We start from the raw sequence: 14608 nt of genomic DNA on the forward strand, positions 1-14608 counted from the left end.
CCCCACCCATCCGCGCGGTGCCCCGCCCCCCGCGGCTGATGCAATGGCGGGACACGGCGGCCACGTGACGCGCGCGGGCTGAAGCCTCAGTGGGCGCCGCCATTTTAGGGGTGCCGGCCCTGCCGCCCGGGATGTGCCCCGGGAGTCGGGTTCGTTCCCTGGTGTGCCGAGAACCGATAATGACACACCGAGTGAGGCATCGTTTGTTTCAGAGCTGCCCAGCCTGGCTGCTCGGTGGTATTCCACAAGCCCAGCACACCCCACCGGGCTTTCCATGGTGTTATTTATACACAGAAATTCAGGGTTAGTGACTTCTCAGGCACAGCCCTTCTCTTAGGATGGACCAGTACCTTCCATACAAATCATGTAACCTCAGCTAACTTCTACTCATGCTCTGGGCAAGGGTCTTCACGTGTGGAGGGTCTTTTTCATCTGGAGGTGTGCTTTTTAGCGTTTCAATGAAGATAGTTTAGCTCTAAGACACACAGACCTGGAGTATCTCGCCAAGTTAGCAATCCCTAAATCTTGTTAGTTCCGGAATGTCCTTGAGTGAGGGATGCTGGCCGCTGCCTCTTCCAGGGATTAGCTCTCCTTTCCTGCTGATTAGGCTAGAAAGTATACAAAGGTCTTACATCAAAGAACAGCCTGCCTTAAGATAATACAGACGGACACATTCCGCATTTCGCAACAACGATGCTGCCTGCTCAGGAGCTGCGGGGCTGAGCCGGGAAGGGGCTGGGGCAGAGCGGGACCTGCCTGGGGGTGCTGGGCTCGGGGTGCTGGAGGGGTGAGCAAAGCCCTGCTGGGGGATGCAATGGCTACAGGGTCTTTGCAGGGGTCTGCGGGGTCAAGGTCAAGGCTGTGAGATGCAGAAGTCACTGCATGGTCATGCAGCTCACGGGAAGGGCCTTGTGGACCCAGGACAAGGGGTACGGCATGTATGCAGGGGAGGTGACACGCTGACAAAAAAATTACTTTCAGGACAATCAAGCGTTGAAAGGGGGTTTGGGAAGTCTGCGGGATCCCTGGAGGGTTTTGAGGTCAGGTTCAAGCCCTGGGCAACCCACTCTGAAGTCACTGCTGATCCTGCTCCTCCTGGTGGGCCTTGGAGTGGAGTCCTCTCAGTTCCCCTCTAGCCTGGATGGTTCCCAGGTGCCTCTATAGCATTGTAAGCTGCTCTCATCTCTTCCCTGGTGCAGTTTCTGGCCCTGGGCTGTGATTCTGAAGCCATGAGTGTGCCAGTGCTGCTGTCCTTGGCTGCCATCGGTCAGCCCTTTCCAAGGGTCACTCCCCTGCTTGGCACTGGCCCATAGCCCTTCCTGGTTGTGCAGCCCTCTTTGCTTGTTTCTGTCGTTTCCTTTCTGAGGAGCCTGGAAAAGAGGAAACTCCAGTCTAATTTGTTCCTGATGGGAGCTCTGCTCTGGATGTTGCTGTGAGAGCAAGCAAGTCTGTGCAGTGCAATTGTTCGTGCAGGTGATTACACCTGCAAGAACGTCTGCTACAGCAGGTCTGACTCCAACACCATCCAAATCCACACCCAGCATGCTTACCTCTCATGGGGGCCATGGTCTGTCCACCACCATGGAAGGAAACATCACTGCTTCTTCCTCATCATGATCTGTGTCACCTGAAAGATCATCTTCCAATCATGGGGGCCCTTCACCCCACGTGTTTCTTTGGTGATTGCCAAATGTGGAACCACTCAGCTACTTGGGAAAGAGAGATTTATTGCCAAATGTGGAACCACTCATCTACTTGGGAAATAGAGATTTCTGTCCCCCCTGCCACACTGAGCAACAGGCATGTACCATGAGGCACATCCAGATGGGATGGACCCACCCGACTGCTTTCCTCTTCTTTTTTCCTGCCCCACCTCATATTCATGTTGCCTGAATTTTTCTGTTTTAGCTGAAGCTTTTTACATGGCAGTTCTTTGCTTCTTTTAATACTTCTGCATCCTAAAAATCCATGCCCCCGGGCTGGCCTGGGTTGCAGCAGCATTGCTTTTACAGCCATTTATTCTGCTTATAAGCATCCAGCATTGTCCTCCAGCAAGGAGGAAGGTGATGGATGTGAGCTTGAAGCCCCAGCAGTCAGTGGTCAAGGCTGCAGGGAGTGGGGTGTCCTTCTCTGCTGGCTTCTGGATGCTCTGGGGGGAAGTGTTGGCAGGATTGGAACCAGCAGTACACAAACTGCACTCCCTGTGCTTCCCAGGCTGGGCTTTGGATTAGTGTCTCAGAATTCAACCATCCCAAACTTACCCCCCAAACAAGGAGATTGCTGGCCACAGCCAGATTTGAACCTTTTCTCCTTTTCCTCATAGTGCTCTTCCAAGCCTGTGAAGAGGTGGACATTCTGCTGTTACAGAGATTTTGGGAGATGGGGCTTTAGAGGAGCATAGTACCAATGCAGGTGACATGCAGCCCCATGTGCCAAATGTCAGGGAGCCCTTGGTCCTCTTGGGATCCTGGCTCCATTTGGGGCAGGTGAGGGGCCAGGTGCTGGCACTGTCCTGGTCCCCATGGGTGCCCAGAGCCACACCCTGGGCTGTGCCGGGCTCCTCTTCACGTCAGGCAGGCGGCAACCCTGCCATGTGTCACCGCCCGGCGCAGAGGCTGGGGACATGGCTGCGCTGGCTCGGAGCGTCCTGGTGACAGGGTCCAGCCGGGGCATCGGGCTGGAGCTGGTGCGGCAGCTCGCCGCCAGCCCCCGGCCCCCCCAGCACATCTTTGCCACCTGCCGCGACCCCAAGGGCCCGAGAGGGAAGGTCAGTGCGGGCACAGGGAATGGGGTGGTGCTGAGACAGGTGAGCAGAGGGGATCCGTGGGATCCCCTGGCTTGCTGTCCTGGCTGGGCAGCCCAGGAGTGCTCTGGGGGTCTTGCAACCCCCTCCCCCAGCTCCCTGCATAAGGCAGTGCCCAGTGTGGCCGGGTGGGATGAGGCTGGAGAGGCAGACATGTCTGTTACGGTGAGCTCATGGACACCCCTTTTTCCCCCCTTTCCCCAGGCCTCTGTGGCTCTGATCATGATAACCCCTGGATCCTCCTTCCTGCCCCAACGGGGTTGGCGGGGAGCCAGGAAAGCCCACCCTGTCCAAAACCTATATAGACCCCTGAGACTTCCTGTTCTTTCTCTTGTGCCCCGCTCTCCATGGACACCACAGAATAAAGAGAGCTGTACCAACCCCCTGGGGTAAGAGCCTCTTTTGAATACTTATCCCTCTCCTGGTATTCCCCCCTTCACAGCCCCATATCTCTGAGCTGGTCAGATTCTTTGGGGGCTGTGTGGAGAGGGGGAAAACTACAGAAATTACACATGTCTTCAGCACTTGCTCCTGGCTGTGCCAGTGACCAGCCAACCCCTTTTCTGTGCTGGGACCACTCAGGATGGAGGGCAGTTCCTAAGCCCAGCAGTACCATTCCTCTGCTGGCTGTGGGGTTGCTGGCCTACCCCATCCACAGGGAATGGCCCTGCACTCTTTCCCCAGAGAAAGCGAAGCCACCCTGGCACAGTGACTTGGGAGCAGGGGTGGGACACCTGAACATGCCACTGCTGGCTTCTAATCTTTTCCCTTGCCCCATCACTTTATTTCCAGGCCCTGCAAGAATTAGCTACCCAGCACTCCAGCATCAAACTGGTCCAGCTAGGTATGGAGCAACTTTTCTCCTTGCACCCAACACTGCTTCCAGCTCTCTGGTGACTTTGGAGGTGGGACCAGGGGTAGCTTTTGCAGGAAGTTCTAGGCCTGCCAGGTGGGGAGGGATCTATGGGAGGGATCCATGCACACCTGGGCAAGCTTCTCCCTGCAAATTAAGCTGTGCCCTGGCTGGAGCAGTCAAACTGGCTTCAGAGGAGGCAGAGGTGGGTCCAGACATCTCAGCTGAGCAAGTTTTATGGGAAAGGCATGATGTCTCTTCCCAGAGATGCTAAATACAGTGCCCAGCTTTTGGGCTGGGACACATGGGTTCACAAAGTGAAGCAAGGCAGGGCACAGTAACCGCCTGGATGGTTCCTAAGTAGGAGGGTTGGTTTGGGATCCCTTGGGATCCCCTTGCAGGTGGCCATGATTGGTATTTCTTTCAGGCAGAAAAGGGAGGAAAAAAATCGCTAAAAATAACACATGGAAATCTGCCCAGCCTGGTATCCCAGGCTGATGCTCTGACCCAGAGGCATGGGATGTCCACAGCCTGGACTGGGGAGTTCTGCTCTTGGCCATTCCCTCCTTGTATGGATGTAGGCCAAACTCAAATGACTTTTTTCAGCAGCATTTGGGAGAAGCACAAGGCAGCAAATAGACCTAGACAGCATAAGGAGAACGGCTAGGCTGGCATTTGGAGTTGGCAAAGTTGGGGTAATCACAGGAAAGAAGCTTCCAGGGTGCTAGACAGGGACAGGGTCTTGCTGGGGAGGACAGTGTTTGGGTGAAGAGTTTGGGAGATAAGGAGCATCTGGCTGAGGAAATGTCTCAAAGAGCAGAAATTTCCTGTATTCCCCTGTGTCTGAGTGGGGGCTGCTTTTATAAATAAATAATTAAAATATCATCTAAATTCAAAAGAAATGTTTTGGCAAAGTGCCTGCACTAGGATTGCCATTGCTGTAATAAGTGAGGTGGGAAGAACCCATAACTTCTAAATATTTGTATTTCATTGGAGCCAATAATAAGAAAACTGAACCAAGGCTATTCAGTATCAGTACCTACCGACATACCTACCTACCTGTTTACTTGTTTAAAAGCACCTGATAAGTTCAAGTAACTTCAGTTCAAGTTCAATTTTTTAAATATTTTTTAGACAATAAGGCATTCTTGAATTCAGGCTTTACTACAAAAAGGCAGCAAATCTCTCTTTTGCTATTAAGTAGATTATTAAAGTAAAACATCTTCTCTCTGTAACAAAAATTAAATCAGCTGTGAGCCCCAACTGGCAGTGACTGGTGGGAAGAGCATGGCCAACATAAAAAGGGCTGGCCACTACATGAACAATCTTTACTAAAACATACAGCCTAAGCCCCAGACTGTCAATAAAGTCCCAAAATAAGCTTAAAAGTGCTTAAATATCAACAGCAACAAAATATTTTTTAAAAAGAGAAGTTGCTTCCAGCTCTCTTGCTCCACAATAGGTAAGAGAGCTGGAAGGGTTGTCTTCAAACCAATAACAGGCATGGACTTTTCAGAAAGAAAAGTTAAAAAAAACCCTCGAAAATGTGTAAGATCTGTCACTTCATTATCTCTCTTTCTTTCCCACCCCTATTTCTTCCAGGGAGACAAGAGTTTTTTATTTCAGCAAATTTGGTGGTTAAGGACTAAAAATGTCTTGGTCCCACATGCCTTGGAACCATGACTCAGCTAATCCAAACAGAGCAGTTAATCATTCACCAGGTGACCAAAAGATCCCTCACATGTGGTGGAGTGACAGAACCTTGAACTTCATCCCATTGTTATCCAAGGAAGTAATTCCAAAGCACTCTGTGATTTATCTTGCATCTGGACCTGCAATATCCTCTTGAATCCCAAGGCTCCTTCCCCTCCCAGCAGCTTTACAGCAGATAATCCCAGATTATCCCAAATGTTTCAGGACACCTGTACAAAGGTCTGCACTGCACAACACAAGGTAGCAACAAGTCCCATGCCTCTCACATACTTGCTTACCACCATAAAGACATCATGCTAGTTAAAAATGCCAGGAAAAAGGATATTTTTGCTGCCCACCAGTGTATAAATATTCCAAGAAAGAAATCTTCAGCCTTGTAAACCTATGCTAAGTCACTCTTTCCTAAGCATGAGAACAGAAATACAGCTCAGGGGCCAAACTGTTTCAAAAAAATAAGGAATCTGCAATCCTCCACTCCCAGCAGGCTCATCACATTGGCATCTGCAAAAAACAGGCACAGAAATGTGCATGGGAACAAGGGCACACCAACCTGCCCATACACGCGAATATTCATGGTTTTAAGGGCTCTGTGTTACACCTGAGGTATTAAAATGCAATATATAAAGTTTAATGTTGATCTAATCAGCCTGTTTCATAGTCTGAAGGTATTTAGATTACTTTTTTAAACAAACAAACTATGGCCACTTCAGCTGGTGAGTATCCAGGACAGGATGTAAATCCTAACAAGCAGCCTTGACAGCTGGACACAAACTTAAAAAAACACCACTTTTATTGCCTAAGTCAGAAAAATCCTGCAGTTAAAGCATGGCAGAATTTCAGAAGCTATACCAATACTTAAGCAAAGAGGAAGGCACTGGGGGTGCTTATCCCTGTTAGCCCAGTTTCAGTTCTGCCTTGTTGCTTGAGAGGGGTTGTCTCCACAACTTGGTCAGTAGGGACAGGGAAGTTCAGATTTAGAGCCTGCAACCAAATACTGCAGGTCACATCCCAAATCTTTCATTACTTGTACTCACCTCAGCTCATCTGTCAGCTCCAAAACCTTGTGGGTAACAGCATGAAGAAAAAAATGGCTCCCTGTGGAAACCCGGGAGTCTCAGTGTGCAAGGACCAGCATTCCTTGCACAATCATAAATTCCTTGAATACAGAGAGCAAATACAGACAAGTTTTTCCTACCAGTAGCCCCCACATGACCCAAAATTAGTTGAATCAAGGTTTAATTCAGCTGAGGCTGCAAAACCAAGAGGTGAGGACAAACTGCTGCTCATTCCAATGTGCTTAATCTGCTAAACCTGCTGCATCCTTTCTGGATAAGAAGTGCTGGTTCCAGCCACAGCACAATTTCCAGTGGGTGCTGTGTGATCCATCAGAGCTATTCTTCACTTTGCTTTTTCCCTGGCAGACACAGTGAATTTGCCCAGCATCCAAAGGGCCATGCAGACTGTGGGGTATCATCTGAAGGACCAGGGCTTGAACCTGCTCATCAACAACGCAGGCATCAGCTCCCACGCCACACTGTGCTCCCTGGACTCACAGGAGATGCTCAACGTGTTTGCCACCAACGTGGTTGGGCCACTGCAGGTTGTCAAGGTATGTCTGGACCTTTTGTGTTTCTCCTGCTTGGGAAGATGTTCCCTGATGGGAAAAAGGGCACATCATTGGATCTCCCCAGAGGAGCTCAGCAGCTCAGCCAAGTCCAGCATCACCATGCTTATTTCTTCCCCACGTGGAGCCTGCACCAGGCTCACTGTGCCGGCTCACTCCTTTCCTGGGGATGGGAAAGGCTGGAGCCTGACCCCTCCTTGGGGCATTTTCCCCATCCCCTGCACTTCTGCCAGGAGTGTCTGTCCAGCTGCTTGTCTACAGTCTGTGACAGAGCCCTCCAGGATGCTCCTCAAATTGGGGTTCTGTTGCATTTAATGAAGCGTTGGTGTCTTTGCATCAGGAATTTCTGCCACTCCTGGAGCAGGCAGCAAAGGCAGGAAAGGAGGGTCTGAGCTGCAGCAGGGCTGCTGTCATCAACATCTCCTCCAAACTGGGCTCCATCGGGCTGTGCCTCCACGTCCCAGAGGCTCCCATGTACCCGTACCGGGCCAGCAAGGTGAGGTGCCAGGGGAGGAGCTGGAGATGCTGTCCCAGGCACGGTGCCCATGGAGGGGAGGGAGCCCATGGTTCACCCCCAGCCCCAGCCACCCACCCCCTGCCTGGTTCTCCCAGGCAGAAGCACAAGGACTGGGACAGCAGCAGGCAGGACTGAGCCTTCCCAGCAGGTCATGCGGATGCTTTGTCACAGGACAAGTCCCATTTCCCACCTCCACAGACATTTTGTGGTTATGAAATGTCTCCTCTCCTGCCTGCCCACTCCCTGAGTTGTGCTGGCAGGGCTGTGCCTCTTCCAGGCTGCCCAGAACATGGTGACGAGATGCTTGGCTGCGGAACTCCAGGACAAGGCGATCTTGTGCATGGCCATCCATCCTGGCTGGGTGAAGACTGACATGGGCAAAGAGGAGGTACTGGGCTGTGCAGGGGGTGGTCAGCAGGACCCCCACTGAATCCCCATGTCTTGGGAGGGCAGAGGCACTTGGGGGATCTTGTGTGATGCTGTGGGCTGCCAGGACAGAGCAGGAGCAGAGAAGGCAGGGAGCAGGCAGCAAGCTGCGACATACCGAGTACGTGGGATAGCCAGCCCTGTCTCCCCAAGCCAGCCTGGAGAGGTGTGGCAGTAAGGAAAAATATCCCCATCAGCATCATGCATCATGGATGCTGCTCCCAGGCATACACCCTCCCCAGCAGCTGCTGTCTCACTGTCCTTTTCTGCAGGCACCGCTGACAGTGGAGCAAAGCGTGAGGGGCATCCTGACCGTGCTGGCTAGCGTCTCACAGGACACCTCTGGAGCCTTCCTCGACTGGGAAGGGAACAGCCTGCCCTGGTGATGGACAAACGGACAGCGCCTCTTGCCCGTGCTGCAGCCTCTTCTCGCTGGCTCACCACTCTGCACAGTCACCCCTGCTCACCCTCAGCCCTCCCCACACTGCCGGGGAGAAGGAATCGACTTGGGAAACAGCCTCTGTCTCCTTTCTTGCACCGTGTGTTCCCTGTGGTCCCCCTGTACCCCTCATCTCTGTAAACTCTGGCAGCTGATGCCTTTCTGCTCTGTCTCCACCCAGTCTCAAACCCCTGTCTGAGCCCTGTCTGAGCCTGAGGCAGGATCCCTGTGCTCTGCCCAAGCTCTGTGTGTCCCTGTGTCCCACCTGTGACCAGGCACCCCCCAGCTGAGGGGAGAGGGCAGCTGCTCCCTGTGACCCCCAGCCCCTCAGGCAGCTCAGCCTGGGCCTGGGAAAGCCAGTCCTGCAGGGGCTCAGAAGATCTCTCTCCTCTCAGGAGAGGGGCCCTGCTCCAGCTTCTCCAGTGCCTCCTGGAGGGGAGGTCTCCAGAGGGCAGTCACAGTGCCATGGGACCTGCTGGATGCCAGGGACAGCCACGGGCTGGGGGCAGCTGTGGGCACCACCAGTCCCCAGTGGAGGAGTGGGATATCTGGGAAGGGCCACCCCATGAGCTGGCACTGCACAACAGAGCTGGGAGTCTCAGCAGGAGTTTATTGAGGATGTGGGGGAGGTGGGAGCAGTGCCAAAGGTGGATCTTGGCTGCCAGGATCCTGAAGTGGTGTCTCACCAGGGTATGACGTTCCCTTCCCAGTCCAGGAAGGCACCGGTGTCCTTCTCAGAGAGGGAGGAGAGGACCTTCAGCATCCCTTGCACACTGTCATCCACTGTCACAGGGGGCTGTGGGGCAGAGGAGGAGATGCAGCCCATGCCCAAGGCCTGGCTGGGGGCCCTGGAGCAGCTGGAGCCAGGGGCAAGAGATGCTCCAGGACAAAGGGAAAGCTGACAACCCCAGGAGGAGGGACTGAGACGAGAACTGAGGGGATGGGGGCACCCAGCACCCAGGACCAGGACAGGGAGACCTACCCCAGCAGGCAGGGAAGTCATGGGCAGGGGCTCAGGACAGCAGCTCCCACCCATGTGAAATCAGCAGAGGAGCTCTGACAGACCTCCCCCAGTGGAATTCCTACCGTGTGTCCGGCACAGCTGCCCATGTCCGTTTGCACCCAGCCGGGGTGGAGCGCCACGCAGAGGATGCCGTGCTCCTTGTACGCCAGGGACTGGCACCTGCTCAGCATGTTCAGAGCAGCCTGGGGGACACAGTGCGGGACGGTGGTGGGAGGGGAAGGGGGGCTGCAAGGGGACCTGCAGCTGGCCAGGGCAGGGGAAGCAAAGGGGTGCCAGTACCTTGCTGCAGCGGTACGAGGTGATCTGCATCAGCTCCCAGCCATAGGAAGAAGCGATGGAGCCGCCAATGCTGGACATGTTGATGATGGCAGCCTTGCTGCAGCTCAGCCCTGAGCCTGGGCTCCCCTGGGCAGCCTTCTTCAGCAAGGGCAGAAATGCCTGCGAGGAGACAGAGGGGACAGGAGCACACATGGACATGGCACAGGGCAGGGGAGAAGCTCTTTCCACACTGGGCGACACTGACACCAGCACAGAGGCATCCTCCCTCCTCTTCCCTGCCAGGCTCCAGTTCCTGAGCTCCAGCCCATGGCTCCACAAGCTTCTTATAACTGAGAGTGCATTTGTAACCAGAGTGGAGGCAGGATCCCCTTCCACCAGCCCTTCTTCATACTCCCCCAGGAGAGCCCAGCTTGGGTGAGGGTCTCACCTGGCCCATCAGCAGGGGTCCAACCGTGTTGGTGGTGTAAATCTCCCTCATGTCCTCGAATGTCTCGGTATCAAGTGTGTTCACCTTCACAATTCCAGCATTGTTGATGAGGAGGTTCAGCCCAGAGCCCCCCAAGTGCTCCCCAACCTTGGCTGCAGCTGCCTTGATGCTGGTGGGGTCGCTGACCTCTGCAGAGCCGACACAGGGAGGTCAGAGCCTGCGTCCCCACGGTGGAGTCCCCTCTGTTCCTCCGGAGGTGGCAGTGCCCGATGGCCCCGCAGGCACCGGCCCGTTGGCACAGCTCCTGCCCAGCACGGGGCTCCCGGGGTGTGCCCAGCCTGGGCACCTGCCAGAGGAACTGGGACAAAGGATCCGCACCTCGGGGCACCTACCGAGCGCGATGATGATGATGTTGGGGTGCTTGGAGGCCAAATTCTGTAACTCCTGAAAGAGAGGGCACTGTGTAGGCATGGAGAGGCTGGAGGGGCTGTGCAGAGGCTCAGCCTTTCCCAGGCAAAGCCCATGCCACTCCATCTCTGTCCCTGCATCACTTTGCGTCCAACATCTGCTCCAGCCACCACATCAGTGGGGCTCTGTGCCTTCTATACATGCCATGTTTCATTCTCCCCTCCACGTATCCCATGCACAAGTGGTCCTATGGTGTCCCAAACCAGCTGACCTGTGCTGTGGGTGCCTGACTGCAGCTCCAGCCCTTGCAAACACCATTCCTGATCCAGTCTCCCTCTGCCCAGTCTCACCTGCGCTCTCTGTCCCTTGGGGTCCCGACAGGTTGCAAAGATCCACTGAGGTGGGTTTGGCATCCTCAGGAAATGCTGGACGAGCCCCAGGCCGATGCCTCGGTTGGCCCCAGTCACCAGAAGAGAGCGGATGTGGAGCCCTGCCATGCTGCCCTGGCTGTGGCTGCACTGCTCTCGCCTAGACCTTGCCACTGCCTTTTGCTACTTGGTTATCTCACATGTTCCCATGAGGACTTGCATCAGCTCCTGGCTCTTGGAAATTCTCTGCCTGCACCTCAATCTCTTGGCTCTGGTCCATACCCATGATCCACTTTTCCTGCTGGCTGTGGAATGACGCAAAGGGAGACAAGTGCCCTGCCCAGGCAGGGAATGCCCTGGGTAAGGTGTCTAGAGTGCTGCTTTCTGTACCTTCCCCGCTCTACCAAACCTGAGCCTTTTGGTTTTCAGGGCCAGCACTGTCCCTGTCCTTGCAGTGTGACACTCTCTCCCACCACCTCCCTCCCTCTTGGGATCCCAGGCCTGTCCCTCCCCTTGCCCAAGGTCAGGCAGGCGAGGCTGGACTCGCTGACTCTGCACAGTGCAGTTTTTTGCCTTAGTTCATGCAATGCCAAAGCCAGGGTTGGGGATGGAGCACTCAGGACAGGTGAATATCCCTTGAGGACTTGAGGATGGAGCAACCAGGACAGACAAGTGTTCCTTGGCCACAAGAATAGGCTGAGAAACCTCAAAACCCCCCAGGACCACTGGAAAAAAACCTTCCAGGGCTGACCAGAATGACCTCTTTCCTCAGAGTCTGCTCTAACAGCACCTATAATATTTAAATGTGATAGAAGGATAATCCCTGCCCCATCCCTGGAAGTGCTCATGGACAGGCTGCATGGGCTTCTGAGTAACCTGATCTAGTGTAAGGCATCCCTACTTTTTTAGGGGGGTTGAAACTAGATGGTCTTTAACATCCTTTCCAGCCCAAACTATGGCTCTGTGATCCTATGATAAAATTCAGTTTTGCCCCTGGGTGTGACTTTGGTGTGGCTGGGAGCCAGGGCCGTGCCCAGGCACATACACTGCAGGTGAACATCCAGCCCCAGGGTGGTCCAGGGACTCCCCAGATCTTTCCTGCAGCAGAGACTGAACCAACAGATGGATTGAACTCCCAGGGAAGCATCTGACTGGTGGATTCAGGAGCTTTGGGACAGGCCTGAGGATCACTGTATCATAGAATCATCCCCCAGGAGCTACTATTGCACCTAAAAATCAATGGGGAACCATGACCTGCATGCTTCCATGTGTCCCCACTGTGCAGAGAGGGTCTGGGCATCTGATGGATGACGGAAGGATTGTACTTGGTGGTCTCAGGGATCTTTTTCTGTCTAAATGATCCTCTGACTCTGTGATCCCATAGCCTCCCCAGCTGGTTCCTGCTGCAGCATCACTCAAACTGCACAGACCATTTGCAACAGTGGAAGATACACATTTAAGATAGTTCAGAGATGTTGTGTAGGTAGTTTAAAATAATTAATAACCACTTATACAGGACGTGATTGGCCAGGACTAGGGGGCATAAGCTTGTGGAATGTCTCCTGCTCCAGCTGGAGATGCTGCTCCAAGGTCCTTTGCAACTGGACAATGATGAGCTGTCATGTTCAGGAGATCTGATCCTTCATCCAAATGCACCATTTGCAGCTTTTGTCAGTAAGAGCAAACCCTGCTGCCTACTCTTCTATGTGTGTGGTGAGTTGACCCTGGCTGGATGCCTCACATCCACCAAAGCCACTCTATCACTTTCCTCTGCAACTGGGCAGGGGAGAGAAAAAATGTAACAAAGGTTCATGAGTTGAGATAAGGTCCCGGAGAGATCACTCACCAAATACCACCACAGGCAAAACAGACTCAAAATGGGGATATTAACTGAATTTTGTTACTAACGGAATCAGAGCAGGATAATGAGAAGATAAATCTTAAAAAAATACCTTCCCTCCACTACTCCCTTCTTCCCAGCTCTACCTCCCCCTGCTCAGCAGCACAGGCAGGCAGGGAATGGGGGTTATGGTCAGTTCATCACAGGTTTTCCCTGCTGTGACTCAGGGAGAAGAGTTGGAGTCCTTCCCCTGCTGCAGCATGGGGTCCCTCCCATGGCAGACAGTTCTCCATGAACTTCTCCAACATGAGTCCATCTCCTGGGCAGTAGTTCTCCACAAACTGCTGCAACATGGATCACTCTTCCATGGGGTGCAGTCCCTCTGGCACAGCTTGCCCCAGCTTGGGCTCTCCATGGGGTCACAAGCCCTGCTGAGAAAACTGCTTCAGCATGAGCTCTTCTCTCCACAGGCCTGCAGGACCCTGCTCCAGCACAGGCATCCCATGTGTTCACAGCCTCTTCTCAGGTATCCACCTGCTCCAGCATGGGCTCCTCCTGGGACTGCAGGTGGATCTCTGCAGTCCCACGGCCTCCATAGGCATCGAGGGCACAGCCAGCTCACCATGGGCTGCACGAGAATCTCAGCTCCAGTGCCTGAGCACCTCCTCCCCCTCCTTCTGCACTGACCTTGGTGTCTGCTGAGCTATTCCCCTCACGTATTCTCACTCAGCTCTTCTCTGGCTGCAATTACATCTGCACAATAACTTTTTTGTTTTCTTCTTAAATATGTTATCACAAAAGCATTACCACCGTGGCTGAAGGGTTTGGCCTTGGCCAGCAACTCGTCAGTCCTGGAGCTGTTGCCACAGGCTCTGCTGGACACGGAGGAGCCTCCTGGTATCTTCCCACAGAAGCTACCCCAGAAGCAGCCCCCCCCACCAAAACCTGGCCATGGAAACCAAACACAGGGTGACAATTACATCCACCTTGTCATGCCATTTCACTGCCCTCCGTGTCAGCTCACTGATGGAACCAGAGCCTCCAGCACGGGGATGAACAGCACTGACTGCCCCATCTCACAGCTGAACTGGGTGAGGGGAGGAATTTGCCATCCATTCGACCAGAACATTTCCTAGGCTGCTTGACAGATTTGACCTAGTGGCTTTAATATCTTAAGATGAGATAAAGGATGGGCAAGGCTGTTGTGGCAGGATGCTTCTTCCATCTGGGGAACCCCTGGGATTACCTGGAGCTGGAGCCAAAAATAAAGGAAAGAACATAAAAACAAGGTAGAGTTCCAGGGATGATTTGGCATCATGTGTGAACTACTTAATGGGAAACTGTACTACAGGAGCTGGCCAAAACATAGGGAATCTTGGAATGACTGGGGCTGGAAGGGACCTGTTGTTCCAACACCCCGCCATGGGCAGGGGCACTTCCCCTTAGGCTCAGAGGCCCATCCAACCTGGCTTTGAACATTTCCAGGGATGCGGCAGCCTCAGCTTCTCTGGGCAACCTGTGCCACTGACTCACCCACCAGCAGGGAAGAATTTCCTCATATCTAATCTAAACCCGCCTTTTTTTCTGTTGAACCCGTTCCCCCTTATGCTATCATTGCAGGGCGATGTCCTAAGTCGTTCTCCAGCTCTCCTGTAACGTCTCTATGTACTGGAAACGGCTCCAACATCGCCCCAGATCCTTCTCTTCTACAGGGGGACGGGTACACGCACGAGAAGCGGCGGGGCTGGGCACAGGGACAGGGCGGGACATGAGGATGGGGACTGGGCTGCGATGGAGGGCCGGGGTGGGGTGGGGTAGGGGATGCGGATGAGGATGAGGAGGGTCGGGAGCTCGGCCCGGCCCCGCCGCCCGCCCCGCCCCGGAGGA

The 14608-nt window shown here is 53.9% G+C and overlaps 2 protein-coding genes across 2 annotated transcripts; one reads left to right on the plus strand and one right to left on the minus strand.

Moving 5' to 3' along the window:
* Positions 1 to 2587: 2587 nt before the first annotated feature.
* Positions 2588 to 8551, plus strand: LOC100218016 (C-signal-like). The gene is made up of 6 exons (XM_012569959.5): positions 2588 to 2767; positions 3596 to 3647; positions 6791 to 6978; positions 7334 to 7489; positions 7788 to 7898; positions 8209 to 8551. Exons 1-6 carry the CDS (start codon positions 2624 to 2626, stop codon positions 8320 to 8322), a joined length of 765 nt encoding a protein of 254 aa, XP_012425413.4. The 5' UTR covers positions 2588 to 2623; the 3' UTR covers positions 8323 to 8551.
* A 414-nt stretch (positions 8552 to 8965) lies between these two features.
* On the minus strand, positions 8966 to 11122 carry LOC100220861 (C-signal). Its single transcript, XM_030282526.4, has 6 exons — positions 10864 to 11122; positions 10498 to 10549; positions 10106 to 10293; positions 9679 to 9837; positions 9462 to 9581; positions 8966 to 9171 (listed from the first exon to the last, which is right to left on the minus strand). The coding sequence occupies exons 1-6, from the start codon at positions 11008 to 11010 to the stop codon at positions 9058 to 9060; spliced, it is 780 nt and encodes a 259-aa protein (XP_030138386.2). The 5' UTR covers positions 11011 to 11122; the 3' UTR covers positions 8966 to 9057.
* Between the last annotated feature and the right edge of the window lie 3486 nt (positions 11123 to 14608).

This window comes from Taeniopygia guttata, chromosome 11, assembly GCF_048771995.1.
Source record: "Taeniopygia guttata chromosome 11, bTaeGut7.mat, whole genome shotgun sequence".
In the NCBI taxonomy this organism is placed as follows: Eukaryota; Metazoa; Chordata; class Aves; order Passeriformes; family Estrildidae; genus Taeniopygia; species Taeniopygia guttata.

What these genes read in the sequence shown, in the direction of transcription:
- LOC100218016 (XM_012569959.5), top strand. Translation starts at nt 2,624, where the DNA reads ATGGCTGCGCTGGCTCGGAGCGTCCTGGTGACAGGGTCCAGCCGGGGC. An exon ending in GGCCACTGCAGGTTGTCAAG is followed by an intron (nt 6,979 to 7,333) that starts GTATGTCTGGAC and finishes TCTTTGCATCAG; the next exon opens with GAATTTCTGCCACTCCTGGA. An exon ending in ACCCGTACCGGGCCAGCAAG is followed by an intron (nt 7,490 to 7,787) that starts GTGAGGTGCCAG and finishes TGCCTCTTCCAG; the next exon opens with GCTGCCCAGAACATGGTGAC.
- LOC100220861 (XM_030282526.4), bottom strand. Translation starts at nt 11,010, where the DNA reads ATGGCAGGGCTCCACATCCGCTCTCTTCTGGTGACTGGGGCCAACCGA. An exon ending in CCAAGGGACAGAGAGCGCAG is followed by an intron (nt 10,550 to 10,863) that starts GTGAGACTGGGC and finishes CCTCTCTTTCAG; the next exon opens with GAGTTACAGAATTTGGCCTC. An exon ending in GACCCCTGCTGATGGGCCAG is followed by an intron (nt 9,838 to 10,105) that starts GTGAGACCCTCA and finishes GTCTCCTCGCAG; the next exon opens with GCATTTCTGCCCTTGCTGAA.